Raw genomic sequence first — 23,474 nt, 5'->3', positions numbered from 1 at the left:
TCAAAGTCAGTTTGTCGATGCATGATGAAGCATGTTTAACAAGTTTTCCATCCATCAAGAACAACTCCTTTATTTTCTAACAATGTAACTAATTGCTATTTTCACTTAGTCTTGGCTGATAATTTCCATGGTCAAAAAAATAAACTCTCAGGACAGAGATGTGGACAGGAGAGGAGGAAAACAACTAGAGAGAGATAAAGAGGGGCGAAGGGAGGAAGAGAAGAGAAGAGATGGCTATTTCATTTTTGGAAACAGCAAGTGGGCAAAGACCAGATACAAACATAATTGCCATAGCACACTTTTTCTCCTAGTGAATAGCTCAATCTGCTTGAAAAGCTAATAGCAGTGAAATGTGTTTTGTGGTCCATTATTCTTCTGTTCCCCAGCATGGAAACTGTAAGCAGACTCATATTTCAGTGTACCAGGCCATGAAGTCTTGCTGTGGGAAAACTAAATCCAACATCCAGGCACACTCAGCCATGACTCAGAACTATTATCACTTGCTAAACACATATTAAGAAAATGTCACATAGTCACAAAAACAGGATCACGCAAGAAAAAATGGATTGGTAAGGCAACAGATACCACTTTTTCCAAGCAAGCATAACAAAGTAAGTATCCAGCTGCTAAACACAGCAGACACAAATTCAAAAGGTGAATTAATTTCTTGTTGTTCCACTCCTCATTCTGATTAAATGGATATTATGCAGTGTTGTATTATGCAGCAAAACAATCATGCAAAATTGTTCTGATTACTAAGCGTGCAAAGGTAAAGTTCATTCGCATCCTTCGGCAGTCTAAACAGAATGTGTTTGCATCCAAGCACAGAAGCACTTAGCCTGAAAACAGGAGTGTCTCTCAATTTGAAGGATGGTAAGCAGCAAATTCAAACTGCTTTTTTGCTTGTCTTCAAGGCCGATTAGAAATACCAGAGTAGATATGCAGAAAGACTAGGGGCAGAAGACATTAGGTGAAGACCCTGCTTACACCATCTGCTCCTGGACCTTAGTGGACATGTAACAAGGCAAAAGAAGGAAGGCTGAATATATCATAGGCAAACAGACCTGCTTGATAAACTCAGTACAAGAAGGCATCCTAACTGTTGCTTCCCAAAAGTAGTTGATATATAGTACATATTTGAAACTGCTTGGCAACAAGGAAGGTTACACAACCAAGGCAGACACTATACAAAGTAAGAGCCAAGAAACATACTAGGACTTCTATCATGTAGCCCCTACACAGGAGCAGTGGCAGACAGCCTCCATGAGACCATTAGATTCTTTTTTTGTGGTTTTAAAAAATGTTTAGACAGACTCCAAATACATAGATATGGTTAGGTTAGATTTTACATCATTGTAAATTGATGTACAATCAAGTAAAGGTGAAGCACAATGTTGTACAATGCTCATATTCTCAGGAGGAGAGCAGACATAGTAACAGTTCAGAGACCATTGTGCAGTCCCAGATACGTGTCCTGATGTTTTGCTATGGAACACATTTTGCATTAGGGCACACTGAAAAATGGGGAGTACCCATTGCACAACAGGACATCTTGCACGATGTCTCACTCGGCATCATCACAATTTACTAACATGGTTGCGAATCATGTCAACAACACAGCTCTGTCCTCGTAAAATTTGTATCATTGCCTCTGATGCAGATTCTCAGCCATAGTTCACAAAACTGATTTTCTCACTTCAAGATAATCTCTAATATGGACTTCACAAATAAAATAGTTTATGAATGGCTCCAGATATAGTTAAGTATTACATGTCATATCATCCACATTTCTAAATATTCATTTAGAATATAATTTTTGAACATATCCATCTGTAGTAGGCTAAGTCTATGAAAGATTATGCTATAAACCTTTCTCTCAGTCTCAAAGGTACTGCCAGATCCCTTCGTATAATCCTACAGACTAACATGATTACTTCTCTGAATATATGTTGCTAGTTGATATATACAGATACACATCTTGGAGCACATGTGACAGTTAACATAGGATTTAACAACATTTCCTATATACCTATTCCAAAATAAGTGACATGAGATGTTTTATGCAATGGGAAATCTACACATATCAATGGCAACATACGTAATTCAAATCAAGAAAGTAGAAAGATACAGTCCTACTTACTTTCTCAAAATAATTTTGGAAGTGAATATATATGTTTATCCATAAGGGAAAAGAGTGTCCTTATGTATGTCTTTCGAGATGTAATATATCAGGTGGAAAAAGGAAACTGTGCAGCCTATAAATTAGCATACAGCACCAAGCTATTTTTATCTTTTAAAAATATTAAAATGTATTTGAAAGGATCTTTAAATTAGGATAAACAATGTCTGAGAATGGTAAATTGTTCCTCCTTGAGTAACAGTTCTTCCTCTAAACCTCGCCCCCCATAACTGGCTGAAAATCCAGAAAGTACAAACCAGACATTGACCTCCATTCATTTCCAGGTCACATTTTTGGCTGAAAATGTGGTGGTGCATCCTGCTGTGGCTCCTTCATCTAAGAGCAGAATTAACAATTTATTTTGATCAAAAACCATAAATAAAATGATGATGATGATGAATTAATAATTTTTTAAAAACATAAATGAAGAACTTTATGTTTTATGTTATGCAACAACTGTGGCCATCACCCAGTTGAAGTTTCAGTTACTGAATCATGCATCTTAACTTTACTGCATCTGTTTGATTCTGTGTGTGGGGAAAAAATATTCCAGAGTCAGCACAGAATATGGCGGCATCTACACTGTCGAAATAATACAGCTTGAAACCACTTTAACTGCCCTGGCTCAATGCTATGGATTTCTGGGAACTATACTTTTGTGAGACAATAGCCTTCACTGTCAGAGAGCTCTGGTGCCACAACTACAAATCCCAGAATTCCATAGCATTGTGCCATGGCAGTTAAAGAGGTGCCAAACTGGATTATTTCTGCAGTGCAGATGCAGCCTGAGTAAATCTTGCAGCAGTCATGATCTTAACAGATGCAATCTTACAAGATTACACCACATCTCTCTCTCTCTCATACACACACACCTTGTTATCTGTAGTTTTTACCAATACCAGTGTTATGAACAATGCTGTCAGTTAATCAATCAATATGTCTTTAGTAGTTCACTCTAGCTTTCCCCCATATCTGTTGCCCTGTAGATATGTGGAGCTACATCTCCCATCATTCCCTGGCAGCTGATGATCCAACACCAAGTTGGAGAAATTAACCAACTACGTTTCACTAAACATTATTTATACATCATTACATTTATTTAAACTAAACTATTTAAATAAAAAGACATTTTGAAACTTTTCTAATGGAAGGTATGATTTCCATTCTAAAATCTCTGCCCTCATTTCGAGATTTCTCTCTCCTGCCAGATTAGAAAGTATCTCTTTCCCACTCATTTTCAATTAAGAGTGACTGGAGAAATCTCAGGAAAGAACCATTAAATCAGCAATTATTCTTAAAACTGCTTGCAGTTACTTCATAATTTTCTTCTGGGTGTTTTGAGTGCTGTCCTTATGAATTTCTTATAGATGTTTTCCTTCCAAACAGATTTTCTCATTAACAAAGGGGAAGTGGAAAAAAGGTAGGTGAAGCACTTTGTGCAGTAAATTAATACAGTGACTATTCCATATAGTGGAGAAAGTTATAGAAAGCACTATGAAAGAACCTTATCACAAGCCATATATCTAAGTGCAGGATTCAATTAAACAAAAGCCATCTGATTTACAAGACAGTGCCAGGGATATTTACTGCAGTGGTCTTCTGCACTTAACTTGCAGATCAATGTTTACTGCATCATGGAAAATAAATGACTAAACCAACATCTACCAAGACAAGGCAGTTATATTAGCCTATCCATTCAGAATATACTTAAACCAAAAGAACAAAAGGAGAAGCACAGCACTCAAAATCAAGGACTTATCTAGTCCGATATCCATTCTTCATAGTGGCCAACCCAATGCCTACAAAAAGCCCTCAAGGAGGACACAGAGGCAACAAATCTTGTTCCCCAACAACTGATACAAGAAGGGAGAGAGGCTGCCTTTGATGCCGGAGATGGAAAAAAACCAACGTAGCTAGCAACAACTAGCATGAATTTGTCTAAACTAGAAATATAAATTTCTAGAATTTTGAAGCCATGGACGGGTGTGTGTGAGAGGAATTATTTTCCCCAGCCTTGTGGGGAGGGAATTGGGATTTTCTGAAAAATTGAAAAAATGCATTATTAACACCCTTTACTGACTGTAAGTTGCTTTGTTGGGATAATTGGAATTTATTTTTAAACTGTGTGTATTCTATTGTTGTTGTAAGCTGCCTTGATCCTGTTATTGTTACGTTAGAAACATACTATGGACGCCTTCTGTGTCCATAGATTCTTCATCCATGAATTCAACTATCCATGGCTTGAAAATATTAAATCAAACCTCAGTGGATACCAAGGGCCCACTGCATATAATGTATAACCTGGTTTGACATAAAATTACCATGTTTCAGATTGTGAAAAACATAGTTTATTTAGAAAATAATAACAAACTGAATTTACTTTTTAAAATTTAATCTCATTCACACAAATGAACCTATACGGTCCTGAATGAATACTTGAACCTCTGTGATCATGCCAGTTTATGAGAATCGAACAACAGTCAGAAACAAAGCAGCCATCAACATTAGTAAAACAAACAAACAAAAATTATTCTGTTCCTCTAGACTTTCATAGTGTCAGCAGATATAACATTCATTCTCGTAAAAGGAATTGAAAAAAGTGAAGTAGGACCAGGAATTACAATGCGCTGGTAATGAACATCACTGCCTCTAATGGCGTGTGATGAGGAAGTAGGTTGTCTCCTAACATACTGGGGGAGGAGTACCATATTTGTGTCCATTGACTACAAATGTTTTTTTCTTTCCTGGAAACTCACTACAGACTGGCAGCCAATAGCTTGCACACTTACACCAATCCACCTTGAATAAGACTGCTATACAAAGACTTACATAAAAGTCTACCTGCTACATATCTTTAAGTAGTAAAGCTTATAGTGGGGACGGGGGAATAAGTACAGTCGTCCCTTCTTCAAGGAGAATCTGTTTCAGACACACACACACACCCGTATATAACCAAAAAGGCGGGGCCTGAAGTTCCATTCTTTGCTATGGTGGTGTGATGTGTGTAAAGCCACTGGCGCATCCATGTGTATGCACATCCATTTAAAATAACCGAGCTTGCCACCTGCGGAAGCTCAAATCTGCACATGGTGAGCAAATAGATAAGAGCCCATTGTATCTGTATGCTTTGCCACTGACATTTTATTCATCGTTCTCAAAGAAAATATTATATAATAATTTCCTCCATGATTCCATAAAAATAGGGCTTCAGGGAACAATTAAAAACTTCTTTGGGTATTTTTTTTCAGGCCTTCACATCTGTAACCTAATCCCCAACACCTTTTTAAAGCCATCTAAATAATGACTTCTTAACTAGGACCCTGCAGTTTAGAGAGAATGTGTCAGATGAGAATTATTGATGTTGTGTGCCTTAAAGCCCTTTCTGACTTATAGTGATCCTAAGGTGGGTTCCTTGGCAAGATTTATTCAGAGGGTGTTTACTTTTGCCTTCTTCTCAGGCTGTGAGAGGGGTTGTCCACATAAACCAAAAGACTCATGCCCTTCCCCCCAAGCCTCACATCATCTAGTTCAGGCTAAAACCTTGGAGCCCTGAGGCCAGGATTGGGTCTGATCCTGCCAAAACAGATGTGGATCTGGTGGATCCAGCAAAATCTTGGAGTAAAGAGCCTTTAAAGGTAAAGGTAGTCCCTTGACATGAATGTCTAGTCGTATCTGACTGTAGGGGGAAGTGTTCATCTCCGTTTCTAAGCCGAAGAACCAGCATTGTCCGAGGACTGCTCTGGTGGTCATGTGGCCATTATGACTGCACAGAACACTATTACCTTCCCACTGAGAAGTGGTACCTATGATGATGTAGCAAGGTAAGGGTCTGCATGGGGACAGCTGTGTAAACACCTGCCCATCCCTGTGCCAACCCGGGTGAGCACCTGGGCCAAAATACCATGTGCTCAGCCCATGCTATCCTGCATGTCTGCTCAGCTCCAGTGTATGACTTGTCCAAGGTCATCCAGTGGGTTTTCTTGGCCAAGCAGCAATTCGAACCCTGATCTCTCCAGTCTCAAATAACTAAACCACAATGCTCTCTAGGTGAGAGCATATTTCTCTCCAATCTGCCCCAAATGCATGGGGGTAACTGAAAGCAAGCCTGCTTCATTTACAGCATCATCTGAATGTCTGTACTGGGTTATAATATTCAAATACAGTCTACACATGAAAATCCACCACATCAATGCCCAGACATGGCTGATTTACAACATGGCTGATTTACAAGATTTCTGTTTGAAATCTATCATGTGTAATGGACTCTGTGTTGTGTTGTGTTGTGTGTGTGTTTGATATTTATTTCCCAGTCCATGTATATAGGAAAGATGAATAAAATGAATAATTTTATTCAGCCCAGCAAAGCTTCAGTCCTGCTCAGGACAGGACTGATGCTTGTGTAGACTTCCAGAAGTTGTTCAAACCAGCCCTAAGCAGCACAACTAATAGAGAGTCACTATGGACACTATAATCCAGCATCTGGAGGGCTAAACATTTCATAGCCTTGAACTGTGTTTTCCAGGTCTGGTGTTTAGAAATGGTGGGGAGTGGAGGTGGGAATCCATTATGATCCATTTTGTTCCCTAGCTTTTCCAGATGTTTTTTCTCTTTCCTGATTTTCAAATTCCATTTTTGGCATTATAAAACTGACTAAAACTGAACCTAAAAAAGAAGTGTATATCAAGTTGCATAAAACATCTTGTGAACTTAAAATATTGGTAATCTATAACAATTATTTGGGCAGTCAGTATATACTGGTTCATTGCTTAGTACAAATTCCCAACCTTTGGAAAACAATTCAGAGGGAAAGAAAAAAAAACAGTAACCCACAGAATCAAAATTTTCCATAAATCTGTCTCTTGATAAAGGTAACAATAAAAACAAACACCATTCACTCTATGAGGACGTGGCATGAGATTTCTGGATAGTACCATATATACACTGTGACATAATGGCTAGTAAACAGCCAGAATTTCTCATTTCAGTTTAATACAAAGTCTAATGCTATTTTCTGCCATGGTCTTATACTGACTGTCTTATCCATTCCTTCATTCAAAAGAAGAACCCTGATACTCAGATGCCCACAACACACATTCATGCTCCAGAGTGACATAACCTCTCACACAGCAGCACTTTTATTCTCATTCTCCTATTGCTAAAATTTACATGATGACTGTTTAATACAGTAAAACAAGTCCTCCTCCTCATCATCCACTATTCCTCCCACAAACCAATTCTTCTATATCAAGGGTGGGCAAACTGCAAACCAGGGCCATTTTGTGGCCCATCAGGGGTCAAAAACACCTCTAGCGTATGTGGAGGGTCCCTGGGCCCCCAGAGTTAAAAAACAATTTTGCAATTTTTTTTCAAAAAAAAAAAAAAAAAAAAAAGAACCCTCTGAAAAGCACCAAAATGTCCACTAGGGAGCAAGGGGTGTATTTCCATCACATTTTGCACATCCTTTGGAACAATTTAAACCTAGGAGAGGCCTTTTTTCAAACCCAAAATATGGTGAAAATATTCCCATACCTCGTAGAGGTATTTGGAGGCATTTTTATGGGTTGGGCAGGCAGATGCTATTGTTCAAGATCTCCTAGGGGGCTAATATGCCCCCCTAGCCTTCCATAGCTACATCAAGAGTGGACAAATGCAGCCCTCCAAATATTATTCACTTAAAACTCTAATCAGCTCTAGCCAGCATAGTCAATGGCAAAAGATAATAGTACAAGTGACACTTGTCCACCCCACTGTATGTCCTGAGCACATGCATTTTACGTATCGTGGATTCCTTCTCTATTCAAAATTTCCTTCTCTACATGCACACTTGACATAAATAAGGCTAGACTGACACAGGCTGAAATTACACTGTTTCCTTCCAGAAAAGTAATAGTTTCTAAGGGCAGCATATCACATAATGAGCTGATCTGGATGTCACAATGAGGCATGTTTGTAGAGGAACCATGGCTTATTATACACTGCTTGATTACTCCCACTAGAGGTTGGAGTAAGTAAATAAAGCATGTTATTTGCATCTGTGGTTGGCTTACTGTGACATCCAAATCTAGCCCTGTGGCTTGTGTTTTCCTGAAAACCCAGAGAAGGGACTGATGTTTGCTCTAGGTTTATCTTCTGCCTCCTCAGAGGAGAGACACGTCAAAGTCTTGCCAGGCTCATCCTTTGCAATAAACAAACCAGATAGAAAATCTATCAACTCTTTAAGCCATTCCAGCTGCCAATGAAAGTGATCAGCCAGCTTGCATGAGCACATTGCCCCATCCATAATATCCCAGACAAATCCTATATGTCTGGCACAAGTAAGATGCAGTCTGTGGCTGCATACCCTTTATGCAATTAAGGCTGCAAGCTTATGCACACTGCGTAAAAATGCACAAAGAAATGCATAAATAAATAAATAGCACTGAATGGCTGTAACCATACACATTTCTCTTCAAGAGGAAGTCTCAATGGAGTCAGTGAGACATGTGAGTGTGTGCCTTCAAGTTGCCTGTCGACTTATGGTTACCCCATGAAAGCATTTTCTTAGGCAAGGAATACTCAAGAGGTAGTTTTGCCAGTTCCTTCCTCTGAAATGTAGCCTATCGCATCTAGTATCCATTGGTAGTCTTCCATCCACATACTAACCAGGACTGATCCTGTTTAACTGCCACGAGCAGATAGGATGTGGTGCCTTTAGGGTATTTAGGTGAGACATACACCCAAAGAAATATATTGGACTGCAGGAAAAAAAACTGCTGGACAAAGAAGTAGGAAATGATAATGGCTCCATCAGATCATATTCAACTCTCACAGCTGGTGCTTGCCAGCAGCCCAACACAGAAGTGTTTGGTCTGATGCTTAAGATGGCATACAGAACAGTTTACACTCTCTATAAAAGGCAAAATAAGCAAACCTTTAAACATTGCAATTAAGAGTAGAGCACAATGACCACCCTTGCCACTTACATGGATGGCAACCCTACAAGGGGACAGAAGCCCATGAGTACACATCGCAGCTGCTGATTGCTACTATAGACCAAGCAATCAAATGCCCCTGTGGGCTAATTCTATACTTGTACATGGAAACAGCACTTACTGTTTGTATTTTTATTATCCAGGAACTCTCTGAGTAAATAAGTAGTTGGGGAAAAGATGGCATCATTTCAGTAGACAGAACCACCAATTAAATGAACAGATATTCTTGCACTTGCTATGAATCTCTCAACTCGTTAAGTCTCTCACCCAGCTGGAAACAATGCTTGTATTGCTGTGATTGAACCCATCAACAACAGTAGCCACAGCACAGCACCTCGGGCCCGAGGCAAATTTCTCCCTGTGTGAGGAGTTTTCTGAGTTGTTAATGTGAAAAGACAATCACTGTTCCCTGCCATTCCATTTAGCTCCAGCTGCATGAATGGGGATGAAAAGAATACACAGTATAAACAAATGTTTTCAGCTTCCTTTCCTCTTGGGGCGACTTTCAAAAATATGCCCATTGTGATCAACATCAGCACAACAGCTTAAGACCATTTCCACAAACCCTGGCTAAGTCTATATACGTAATTTATGATCTCCATATAATCTGTGAAATATATTAAATGAGCTAAACATCTAACCATCTAAATTTATTATAGGGTAAAAAAAAAAGATATGAGCTTGGATCCTATATGCCTTTCCTTCTGTCTGTAGAAGGTCTTCTCATTCAGCAGAGGCTCCCATTGGTGGAAGGCTGTAAGAGCTGGTGTGGTGTAGTGGTTTGAATGTTGGGCTATGACTCTGGAGATCATAGTTTGATTCCCCGACTGGCCATGGAAACCCACTGGGTGACCTCAATCAAGTCACACGTTCTCAGCCCCAGAAATCCCCATGATAGGTTCACCTTAGGTCAGAAACAACCTGAAGGCACACAACAACAAAACCCTTCCCTGGGCAATCTTTATGCCACTTTCCACATTGCTCCACAGGGTCCCCCAATCGCATAAGAGCCAATCTGAAAGGGATGCATATAACACTGTAGAAGAAGGAAGAAATTATGACAACTTCCCTCTCTTGATCAAGGATCACTCTGGGTTACTGAGACCACAGCTAATCCAGTCATCAAATAACACTTTGGTTCTCAAACTCAGTTGTTACCACAAGTGTCCAGGCAGAAATCCAAAAGCATTTTGCTAGAAAGACTATTACCCAGAATGACCCCAGTCAATGAGAGCTTTTGATGGACAGGAATCCACTTATGGGATCTCCAGCCCATTCTGAATAGATTCCAGAAACTATGTTACACGCAGAACATCTGTACTTCACTGCAGTGTCAGAAAAGCTATAAGTGGGGTTTGAAAAATTTATTTACTTGGGTCCTATATTGTTGTTGTTGTGTGCCCCCAAGTCATTTTTTACTTAAGTGACCATAAGACAAACCTATCATAGGGTTTTCTTGGCAAGTTTCTTCAGAGGAGGTTTGCCATTGCCATCCTCTGAGGCTGAGAGGGTGTACTTTGCTCAAACTCACCCAGTGGGATTTTAGGCTCAAGCAGTCTCCAGAGTCACAGCCCAACACTCAAACTACTATACCTCACTGGTTCTCAGGTCCTGTATACAGCAGACTTAAATCATCTTAATAGCCTCTTGCTTCTACTCACATATGCCGCAAACTGTAGTTCTATCAGGAAGACTAATGGTTATCAACTACAGTCTTAAGATACTTTGTAAGAAATACACAATTAGTCACAATCTAGTATAGAAACAATATAGGTGTGGAGGAGAGACATGATCGTACAATTGCCAGAGTATTGTGTGGACCTCAACTATAATGCTGACTGAATAAACTGGAACCAGGATGTATACATTTCCATTGGGTTTATGTCTGTTATCATGCTCTTATTAATTTACAGAAGCCCTTATAGAACACAAAAGCACTGCTGCAAATTTGCTCTCATTCTTCATCATCATTAGGTTTTTTCCAGTCATTTAGATTTTGGCAGCAGCGGGTGGGTGGGTGGGTTCTGAAAACTCTAATTTCTCCAAATTATACACTTATAATGATGGCTGTCCTCCATGATTGAAGGTGGCAGCTAGCCTGTAGATATTGCTTTGGCTGGTTCAACGGTGCTAAGATTCCATAATGCTGGTTTCAATCTCATTTAGCCCTACCAATGTTTAAAATGTTAAAATGTCATTTTAATCAAGTCACCCTAATTTGCCATGGTCATTGCCTAAGTATTCGTAACAGCAGTGGCTTGTTATGATGAAGAATATCTAATCAGAGTATACTATTGTCTTCAGTACTTCAAAAGTCTGCCAATGATCTGTAGCATTTACAATTTGTGGTGTATTTTGTTGTAAGGGCTCCTTGATCAAGTGTCAGGCTTTGAGATCACATTTCTTGGCAAATGCTCTTCATGAGTAAGTTCAAAAATTCTATAGTCAGTTCAATATCTGGCATATGTCAGAGCAATAGGAGAATTAAAGTCAACTTACTGTCAGGGCTCTGAGTGCAGAATGTATGCAAGGAGCCTTGTATTCCAACCTTAAAGATAGCAGTGAGCTTTCTCAAACATAGGTTATGTGCACTCTTCACCAGGTAGCTAATCAGCATAGCCATCTTCTCATTTTCAGGAAAACAAACCTCCTTGTTTAGATGTTATCTTTACTTGATGGTGTTACAAGTAGGAAGCATATCTTGCTTATCCCTAATATACCCTGCCTAGAGGTTTCATAATGATGGATTTTCTTCTCCCTTGATCAACTTTGGGCAGAAACAGGGCCCTTAATTCGACATACTGCTCAGTAGGACAAATCTCCCATTCTCAATGTGTATGTAGACTTTCCTTCACTGAAGCAACTCTGCAACAGCTTTGAGGGAATTCAAACAATAAACAATACAAATAGACATAATTTAAGAGAAAGGCAGCACATATTCTAAAGCAGAGAAATCTGCTGAAACAACTCAATTATCTCAGTGTTCAGGGGCAGGTTGTGATTTGCACATATGCTTTCAACTGGTTGGCCATGTCATTAATGGATGCCCTGTATAGCAGTCCCAACTGGGACTTTCATTAATTCATTCCAATAAACTTAAAAAACAATTGTAGCCAATGGGCATAAATATGGTACTCATCCCTGGCCTACTGGGGTGGAGAAAACTGCCAGTCTGCCACATTAGATACCTTAAGAAGCATTGCTTTAAGATGCTTTCATTCAGGCCTGCACAACATACAGCCTGGGGGCTGCATGCAGCCCACCAATGGATTTTGGGTGGCCCATGGGAATGTGGAATGATTTCAAGGTTCCTCTGCCATTCTGCCTCCTCCTGAGGAGAGGACCATGCAGAGGAGCAGGAAAAAGGGTGAATGCTAGCCCTGCAAGGCTCCTCCGCCCCTCATGAGGAGGCCAGGCAGTGGCGGAGGATAACGGGCAAATGCTTGTCCTGCAAGGCTCCTCCACCACCCTGCTTTGCCTGAGAAAACGGAGACAGGGCGGTAGAGGAGGAAGACAGGAAACACTCATTTGCAAAGCTCCTCTGCTGCTTGGCTTACCCCCAAGAAGGACTGGTAGTGGAAGCGGAGGAGGACAGGCAAATGCTCACCCTGCAAGGCTCCTCCTTTGGCTGACTTTCTCCTGAGAAGGCTGGGTGGCAGAGGAGGAAGAGGGGCAAATGTTCTCCTCCATTACAAAAGTCTCCTCCATTACTTGGCCTTTCTCTTGAGGAGAAGACCAGGCAGAGGAAGAGAAAGGCAGGCAAGGCTCCTCGGCTTTTTCCTGAGGAGAGGGCCAGGCACAGGAGGAAATGACAGAATTAATATTAATTAATATTATTAATTAATCTTAATTAATATTATCTATTAATTAATATTTAATTAGAATCTATCTGCATCCCAAAGAAGTTTAGCCTATTTTAATTTTGGCTCCTACCTCCTGTCAAGTTGTGCAGGTCTGCCTTAATTTCTGCCCTATGTAGCCAGTTGAGATGTTGAACAGCTTCTCATATATTTAGGTCTTCTAATTTAAAGCTTTGTGCACACACACTAATTTTCTTTTCAGCCCAATTCCTTCCTGTGTTTAGACAGAAGAACCAAATAGAGTGACAGAATGACTAAGCTGTTCAGTGAAATAATTATCTGGGAACAACAACATGAACACTCTACGTTGTCTCCTATCATTCCACTGAGGGTATATCCACACTGCAGAAATAAAGGTGTTTGATACCACTTTGACTGTGATGCCTCTACCATGTGGAATACTGAAAACTGTACTATGGTGAGGTATTAAGCTTGGTCTGTCAGAGAGCCCTGGTGCCATAGCAAACTACAAATCCCAGGCTTCCGTAGGATAGTCATTTCAGTGATGTCAAACTGCTTTATTTCTGCAGTGTAGATACATCCTCAGTCTCTACTCAACTTCACTCCATAAATTTCTCCTTTTCTTGTCTACCTTGTCTCTCTTATTCTCTCCCCCAGACAAATCATACGAATGGAGTCCTTCTTTCCAGAGAAAACCGAATTCCTCCTTCATTCAGGTATAATAAGCCCTAAGAATATACACCATTTTCTTTTCTCATGAGTATAATATTGTTCTCCCTCTATTTGCCTTCTCTTCACATGACATCCCAACACCAGCCAGCCTTTTGACCATAAAACTTTGTTTCCCAAAGTCTTGTCCATCAGTTCACATCCCACATGCCTTAACAAATCTCCACCTTTTCCCCTACCCAAACACACAAGATATTTAATAACTCACTATCTTCAAGCCAACAGAATTATATTTGTCGAGAGGCTAATGCATCTGAGGGTTCTCCCTGCAAATAAATATGGGAACATAGGAAGCTGTCTTAAGCTGAGCCAGGCTACTGCTCTAACTCAGTATTGTCAACTCTAACAGGCAACAGCTGCACTGTTGTGTGTAATGTCCGTGCTGTCTAGGCATGCCACAAGTCCTGGATTGGGTAAAAAAAAACAAAACAAAACAAAACACAGGAAACAATAAAAGCTCTGGTCCCAATCTTCATTTACATGTAAGAAAAATTATATACAGGAAAGTCCCCCACAAACATCCATCTTTTGCACAGGTGTAGACAGAGAGGGGGCAAAATGAGGGCAATGCCTTTCTCTGAAGATGCCAGCCACAGTTGCTGGTGAAATATTAGGAATAAACTCTTTTAGAACACAGCCTCATAGCCTGAAAACCCCAAAAAAACTATGGATGCTGGCCATGAAAGCCTTCGACTTCACAAGAGATAAAACAGTTTCAAGTTATCCATTCCATCATAACCCTTTTTGGTGCACTCATACCATTTTCTCTCTTCCCACTCCTCACATCTACTTCATAAATCATCTATCCTGGGCATTGTTTTTTCCCGTTATCCAGATACATACGGACACCTTTTTGCTAGCTGAAGGCGAGAGGAAGGAAAATAGGCATTATCAGTTCCTTTAAACTAGTGTTTCTCATGCTAAATGAAGCAGAGGATCAGTAATAATTATTTTTTCCGGTGTGCAAGAGACTGAAACTATATGTGTCCATTGGGTACAAATGTTTCTTTCTTAACTGCAAACTTGCCAGGGACCAGCAGCCAGTGGCTCAGGAACTGGTTCTAGTGAAGAGACCATCAGTTTGAGTAGTACTGGATTAAATTCTACCTTTCCTCACTTTTTTAAAAACCACTTTTAGAATCGTGTCACTTATTTTCTTTGTTCTGTTTCTCACTGTAGGAATAATGGCAAAGGTAAATATAGTCTCCATTTTTATATAATGTTTGTGCAGGCTGCCTAATACATTAAGCCTTACATTTAATTATTTTTTAAAATAAAGGTTCTCCTCCCAAGAACAAAAGATGAAAAAATATGAATTTAATCTTTTATAGTTCTTCCAACTTCTCTTTCAAGGCTACTATAATGAGTTCACTGTCTCTATGGATGGTGATTTACTGATAGAGTGTCACAAAGTCAATTTTACTATGAGATATGTTATCATGGTTTGATTTAAGTTTTACTGTTCAGGGAAACCTTGATAAAAATGATGCAATATACCTGAATGAGGAGAGATGAAGGGAGTCTTTGTAGAAGTCAAATGAAAGTATACAGAAAATAACTTTCATTAAAAGTTGTCAAGTTGCTAAAAGTTTCAGCCATTGTAACGAATTTGTAAAGGAGTTGTCTAAATATATGGAATGTATTTTTGACATAAATTTATGCTGCAAATTCTTCTGAACACATCTCATTTCTAAAATGCATGTTGCAGCAGAGACTGGGTTGCTGATTTCAGCGGCTGAATTTAGGCAACCATATCCTAGCTTAATAACTACCATTCTACTTCCCTACAGCCCCTTCACATCTTGAGTAATCAAACCAGCAAATCTCTAATTAACCAGTTTTTCATTTTATCAATTCCAGAAAACTGTGATTACCAGCTTCAGAGCAAGCCTGGTTATTAAACCCACTTCAAACCATGGAGAAACGGTGTGATGTGACAGTATCACAACTTAATAAAATTACTCATTACAATGAGAAATAGGAACCAGCCATATCAGTAAACACAAAATGAAAAAAAGTGTCACTTATTTCTCCCTAAGGTCTATTCACATCCCAAGTGGAACAGAAACAAGAAATCTATACCAACACCTTACCTTTTCAAAACATCAAAGTGTGTATCTATCCAACTTGTGGAACAGAGCAGTTCTAGGAAAGAAAATTTCAAAGCATTCTTTCAAAAGAAGGCTTTACAGATAATTATTTAACACTGAATTTTGGAGCTGGTATTTCAGCAATCCAAATCTTAAGACTTCACAAATGAGACAGATTATCTTGAACCATTTCAATATGGCTTTTGATCTGGCTTAGTGGCTAGATCTGGTTTAGCAGCCAGATCTAGCTTAGTGATCCTGGGGGATTAACTACTGCTAAGGGGGATAACTATGCTTGACATGAATAATGTACTATACTAGTTTTGCTGGACTTCTCTGTGGCTTTCAGCGATAAACATGGTACAGTATCTTTTTATTGTTGAAATGAAATTTGGGGGCAACATATTACAGTGTCTCTGGTCATTTCTAAAGACAGTAGTTGGAAACTTCTACTCTGGTAAGCTGCCTAAATCTTGTCGAAGGCAGAGAGAAAGAGAAATGGGGAGAGATCAGCCTTGCATACCAAACCTCCTTTGCAAAGCTGGGATCGGGAGGAAGGCAAGAGAGAAAGAGAAATGGGGGGGATCATAGAGTTGGAAGAGACCACAAAGCCATCCAGTCCAACCTCATTCTGCCATGCAGGAACTCCCAATCAAAGGATCGCCAACAGATAGCCATCCAGCCTCTGCTTAAAAACCTCCAAAGAAGGAGGCTCCACCACACTTTGAAGGAGTGTGTTCCACATCTAACAGTTTTTACTGTCAGGAAGTTTCCTCTAAAGTTGTTATTGTTATTATTATTATTATTATTATTATTATTATTATTATTATTAACCTTTATTTATGAAGCGCTGTAAATTTAGTTGAGGTGGAATCTCTTTTCCTGTAGCTGTCATATATTGGTATGGAAGTACTCAGGATATTTGGAAACTACACTCAGTATTTCATTTCAGCAAGTATCATTTTTGTTACACATTCCTAAGTTTTACCCTCGACTTATCTATGGGTCATATCAAAATCCAAGATTTTGGCCCCAAAACCTGCCCTCGACTTATACATGAGGTCGACTTATACATGAGTATATATGGTAAATTATTTCATGAAGGGGGAATATATAAAAGATAAAAAGAGAATAAATGGATAAAGTAAACATAATAAAATTAGATGCTCGATATGTGTACATCAGTACCTCTAGTGTCTAGAATGGGCAAATTTGATGGACACATGTTGAAACAACATTCAACATCCCACTAAAAAGACAAAAATATTCCAATTTTTGTTTAATTGTTATGAGGAAGTATGTTCAACTCCCTCAGCTTCCGCTAGATAGTTAAGGAGTACTAAAAAAAAACAGTGGTAATTCATCATGTCACTATGTCATATCAGCTGTGCTTGTTTTTGCACCAAAAACACTTGCTATATTCTAGCTGAAATACGTTTTGGATCTCTAAAAGCCACCCAAAGTTGATTGAGGGGAAAAGATGCTTACATTATCAAAAAAAAAAATGAATATAGTAAGAGCTCTTGGCATATTGTTCTCCTCTTGTACAAGATACATATCACAGAATGCCAAGAGAAAGCTTATTTGCCAAACCATGCAATTAATGCAGTAGCACAAATATTTTAGAAGGAATTGAAAAACAAGGGCAGATGATTTCTCCTGATGCACACCTGTCTAATGGACATCATACAAGTGCTTGGAAGCTGAAGATAAAAGTGTTTCAATTAACCACTGTATGCTTTGTAGCTGCATTAAATCACATATAGACCCAATTTAAAATCTTCTTCAGCTGCCAGAATTTCTCAGAGTGAGCTGTAATATATATACAAATTTAAAACAATAGCCCTAAGAATAACATGACAGAATAGGTAGCATGAATGACAATTAAACCAAACCATTTAAAAATCCATGCCTTATGATGAATATAAAAACTCACATTAAAAAAAACTGTGCCTTATGCACCATACTGTTACTCCAATGCTACTGGAAGAGAAAGTGTTTACAAGTTTCACAAAAGAACTCCCCACGTTACATATGTGGGATGGGGATTCTGTAAAAGAATGCATGCTCATAGGCTCTGTAAATGCCTGCATTTATTTCAACCAACAATGAAGGATTCCCATAGGAGGAGATGAAAGAAGTAACAGATAGAAGTCAGGATAAGTATCTAGTATTAGCACACTGAACTGCTTTCACTTTGAATCTAACCAATGTTTTAAGAAGGTTTGTCGCTCCTGATGTTTGAACAATAAACAACTGTATTAAAGAAGAGATTCCAGCATTTGGGGGGGGGGGGGTTATGACATCCCAAACCAGGTTTTATCCCTCCCCCCCCCCCTCCGTGTGTGTGTTTATATGGAGACTGAGCACAGTATCAGATTTCCATAGGAGAAAGTAACATGCAATGGGTTGGTTTGATGATCTTTTACAAAGATGGCTCTTGTCTTCACGAATTTTAGCACTTCTAATATCTAGTACAGGTCCTACCAACAATTAGATTTGACTATCAGCTCGGTAGATTAAGAGATTTATTGGCCCAGGAAGTACAGAAAACTACAGCCAAAATTCCTAAGAGAATTTAGTTGCTTTAAAAAAATGTGCTGACATCAACTCAAAATAGCCTGTTTACAAAGCAAAGCAGTATGGGTACAAAATGAAAGCAGAATGGGGTGACGGGACAGATACTGATTATATTTGCTGGAACAGTTATTCCTTATTGTGCTCTCAGCTTTTGTTTGTGGCAAGCAGAGTTACTACGTTTGTTTTTTACTGAAAGAAAAAAAAAACCAAACCATATTCTTTGTGAATTAGGCTATGCAGTTGTATTCTGGCTAGAACATTTCTCTTTAACTTATACAGAAGTAGCACAAATATAACCCCTTATCTGGGACTGCTATTGTAAATTTGGCTAGTATAGAAATATTGTCTGACCTTTACTTCTAGAAGAATAATGTACACAGAGTTTTACAGAAACCAACCATTTGTTAGAGTCACAAAGGAGTTATAATAAAATTAAATCTCTCTCAACCACAGCCCTGTTTTATTTTGGGATAAGGGAGGGGGAGAGAGAATGAAATATTCGAAGACATATTTACTTGATGTGTAAATATGTCCTAGTAATTCTCACTAGATTTAATAGATTCTTCTCTCAGGTAACTGCTGTAAACAATTGGGGTGTAAAATGGGGAATAATCTCTAATAGCTAGATTGCAATGGAGTCTCTAGTTGTGGACCAGAGTGTGGGCAAATTTAATTCTAATCTGCTCTGCAGACATAATGCAGTTTGACACCATTTTAACTGCCATGGCTCAATGATACAGAATTCTGGGATTTGTAGTTTTTGAGGCTCCAGAATTCTCTGACAAAGAAGGCTAAATATCTCACACAGCTACAGATCCCAGAATTCCATAGTACAGAACCATGGCAATTAAAGTTGTGTCAAATGGCATAATTTCTGCAGTGTAGGTGCAGCCTTATTCTCAAATCTACACTCTGCTCACAGTCACAAGGTCACTAAGAACTTAAAGTACTGCCCTGGGCTCTTTGAATAAAGAGTGGACAACAACATGCTATCTAACTTATAATGGGCTATCTGCAAACAATGCCCATGTGAGTCTCAGTCTGGCATTAATTTAACATTTGGCAATTTGGTTGTGGGATCATCATCACAATGGCAGCTGCACTGACTTGAAGACACTCTTAATCTTGTTATATGCCAGAGAAAACCCAAACCAAGTCTATATTCAGTCCCAAAGTGCCAGCTACTTCTATACTCTTCAATCCATGAGGCAGAGAACTGCTAAGATGAGAAATGTTGTGATGGATGCAAACCTACTATATTTACCAGAGATTTAAGGAAGGAGGAGGATTGTGAGAAATGAAATGAACCGAAACCACAGCAACTCACAGAAAAGGCACTTCTATCATGCAACAGAGCATACTTTCAGGCACCAGCCAGCCGTGTAGAAGAGTCCTTAAGGGATTGTGCCATCTCAGCTATTGTTAAGATTTTCATGTGGAGTGAACTCTGGTTTCAGTCAAGTTATTTTTGCATTCACATTATCTGTAGCAACTTTGCCCTCTAACCCTGAATACCTGAACATATACATCAATGTGTAATTGTATGTATCAGAAAACTGTGCAAGCAAACAACCACCAGCAGCAAAAACATATCTGGAAGTGCTAGAAGGAGCGGAGTGGGGAAAACAGTAAAAGGTGGAATACAAGAATATTATTCTCTATCCAGTTCAGGAACCAGACTGAGTAGCAGACAGAGTGCTACATTAAAAAAAGAATAATTATATGTAATTGGAATGAGTGGACAAAATGTCCCCATAGAACAGTTTTATTTTGTTGTCATGATATCAATGTATCATTGTGGGCCTGTTACAGTGAAATTTCAAATCTGATGACGTATGGAGACTGCTTGGGAATTCACGTCAGATGGAAGATGAAGAGGGCTAAGAGTGTGTTGTGTGCCCTCCCTCCCAGCCTCATAATTGCTTAGATACACATGTAAAAAAGAAATCTTCTTCTCATAGTTCTTGTTTTGCTTCAATGGCAAGAGAAAGAGCTGCATGTAGTGGACCTTGTGATGAAATACAGTCTTGCATCTCTGACAAGGATAAAAAATGTTCACTTTCAAAGGCTAGATGAGAATAACAATAAAAAAAGAAACCCTTAGCACCTGCTAACTGAAACTCAGATCCAACATGATGGGATAATGTGAAAAACACAGCTTGTGTAACTAAGGCTGTCAGAGTGGGAACTGGATAGGTACCTTGTACCTTGAATGACTGCATAGAAGAGGTGTTGGTTTTTACCTGTTTGCATGACAAAGAACACCTGAAGAAATTCCCTCTTCTACAAAGCCATTAAAAGTACAGGAGCCCTTTCCAGTTCCCACTCTGGCAACATTAGTTTCACAAGCTGTGTTTTTCACATGACTCCATCATGTTAGACCTGAGTTTCAGTTAGTGGTTAACTACAATTAATCTCCAATCCCAAGAAGCTACTCCTTTCTAGATGTCAAAGAGGAAATATTACCACTTGTTTCTAATCAAGGGGGGGGGGAGAGGCAGATCAACTCTGGTGACTTTTCCGTTTTTCAAGTTATTTTAGGCTAGGTCAGAGTTAAAACTAGGATAGAATTGCATGAGAAACATGTTAAGTCAGCTCTGTGAAAATTAATTAGGCCTCTGAAAAACTTTCTAGTTAAGAAGCAATTAATAGGCTACAAATTCATTTCCTTAAAAATGGAAATGAACTTTTGTCAACTTCCAACGAACTATGAAGTCTGACACTGTTATTTGTATCATTTTCTAAAAGGCTAAAGGTTCTTTGAAAATATATCAGTCATTTCTATCCCCTCAGCGGTTGATCAAACCTGCCCAGTAAAAATGTTCTGAGCAGGCAAGTTGTAATACAGCCACGGTTTATTTCCGTCAGAGGTTGACTGCTGAAGTGTGAACGAAACTCATTAAAAATCTCTCACTGTGATCCGGCAATGGAATGAAAAAGGAGGGGGGGGGGAAGAGAAAATACCTAATGAAGGGTACCTTTAGCCTGAAGGAACATTCATATTCGGTATTCATTTTTTCTACTTTCCCTTACTCCTATTTTACTAAGCAATTAAAAGAGAGCAATTAGTCACAGGAGCACCATTCATATTGGTCATACTGGGAGAATGACTGTGTTGACACTTATTTTTTACTAACATTATAAAAGTTTAATGAAGAGAATAATGGATAACAGGTCTGACCATATTGGAGCAAAATATGAAAAATAAATAGATGGATCTTCCTACCTTAGTCTTAAAACAAGATTCACAGCACATGGAACTTCACCATATTCACTGCTAACAGTAGGTTGAGTCTGTTTTTTTGAAAAAAGAGGGGATGGGTGACCCAGAATATATTTGTGAAAGGTTCAGTATATTATTCATAAAGATAGTTTCATGTTATAAAGTAAGGTGGAACCCATTTTTAAGGTACTTATTCCATTTGACTGTGAATGGGGCAACCATTAGTTTTACAGAGAAAAACCTAACACAATGACAGAGAATTTAGCAAAGAACAATTAAACTCAAGATATTAAAATGGCATTGAATAAGCAAGCAACAGGCACAACTAATTTGTCTATTACCCAGATTAGTCTGACAAACTGAGAATCTTAGAACATGCAACTTAACATAGTGACACTTACCCTGCTGAGCCTTAAACTTAAGGAGACACCAAGGAAAGCACACAGTTTCTCCAGCACGTAAAACATAAAATTAGCTGAAGAAGTACTATAGCTACAGCAACTTGTATGAGGACCCTAATCTACATTTTTCTGGAGCCCAATACCCGCATCTCACTGGTTGATATCTGAATCAACCGATCATCCAGTGAATATTGGGCAGAAAATTGTCTTACGACACAATCCTGGGAGAATATGCCAACTGGGACGGCGAGGAAGTGATCCTGAGACCTCTTCACCATATGCCATCCTAGATGGATGGTGTCAGTCACACCAATTTGACTGACCCATAGATCCACTCTTCTAACCCATATACACATAGCTTTAATAGACAAAGTACCTGAGAACCCTTTATAGACAGATTCTGTATTTGATCAGGGATGTTGCAGGAATTCATGGAAATCTGTTTAAAAGATTTGGAAACTCTTTTTAAAACATGAAACACACATATATTAATACATCAACATCACATAAGTAAAGAGAAGTGGGAAAAACCCATTAGTAGTTTATACCAAATGGTGTCCCTCTGGTTAAACAAGGCTCTTTTATTTCCCAAAGGCTTTCAGAAGTGGAAACACAAAGGCTCCATCTGCATGACAGAAATAGTCCAGTTTCACACCTCTTTAACTGCCTTGGCTCAGTGCTATGGAATCCTGGGAATTGTGTTTGTTGTGGCACCAGAGCTCTGACAGAGAAGGCTAAATATCTCACAAAACTATAGTTCCCAGAATTCCATAGCATTGAGCCATGGCAGTTAAAGTGGTGTCAAGCTGGATTGTTTCTGCAATCTGGAAGGAGCGAAAGAGAACCAGTTTTCTAAATTTCCCTTTTCTCCTGCAAAATTCTAAAAAAAAAACTCCCATACCCACTGGACCAAAATGTAGAGAGGGAAAGAAGATCAGTAAAAAAGTAATATTTCAATCAATCAATCAATCAATCAATCATTTTATTATGGTCACAGACCAGCACAAAGGAAGAAAAAAAGAATTTTTACCATGAGGTAAAATCTGACAAAGTAACATAAAATACAAAAAAGTAATATTTTGATTTGTTAAAAATTGATTTTTATATTAGGTTAGCAAATAGCAAGTTTGAAATTTTACAGGTTGCAAATCATTCTGGAGATAATTAAAAGAATTGGCACATAAAGTACAGTGGTCCCTTCTTTTACGCGGGGGATCCGTTCCACACACCCTTGGGTAAAAGAAATTCCACGTATGCTTGAGCCCCATTAGAAGTAATGGGGCTCATGCTCACGGTTGCGCAGCGGTGCGTACACACCACGGGCATGCATGCCATTAATCCTTCTGGCACGTAGCGCCACTTCTTCCCTCGTTGCTTTCAGCATATGATGCAGGCGCACTATATAAATAAATTTAAGCTCAATTTAGGTTCAAAACACACTGCATAAATAGTTTTTTGTGGGTTTTTCGGGCTATGTGGC

The 23,474-nt window shown here is 39.0% G+C and overlaps 1 protein-coding gene across 1 annotated transcript in view; it reads right to left on the bottom strand.

Moving 5' to 3' along the window:
• Positions 1 to 23,474, bottom strand: part of STK39 (serine/threonine kinase 39) — a 167,603-nt gene that overhangs the window by 17,108 nt on the left and 127,021 nt on the right. The window contains exons 13-14 of the mRNA XM_042458437.1: positions 22,371 to 22,433; positions 21,597 to 21,664 (exon numbers count right to left, since the gene is read on the bottom strand). Coding sequence (XP_042314371.1) covers positions 21,597 to 21,664; positions 22,371 to 22,433 — 131 coding nt within the window. The remainder of the gene's footprint in view (positions 1 to 21,596; positions 21,665 to 22,370; positions 22,434 to 23,474) is intronic.

This window comes from Sceloporus undulatus, chromosome 1, assembly GCF_019175285.1.
Source record: "Sceloporus undulatus isolate JIND9_A2432 ecotype Alabama chromosome 1, SceUnd_v1.1, whole genome shotgun sequence".
Classification (NCBI taxonomy): Eukaryota; Metazoa; Chordata; class Lepidosauria; order Squamata; family Phrynosomatidae; genus Sceloporus; species Sceloporus undulatus.
This window is presented reverse-complemented; position numbering and strand designations above follow the sequence as displayed.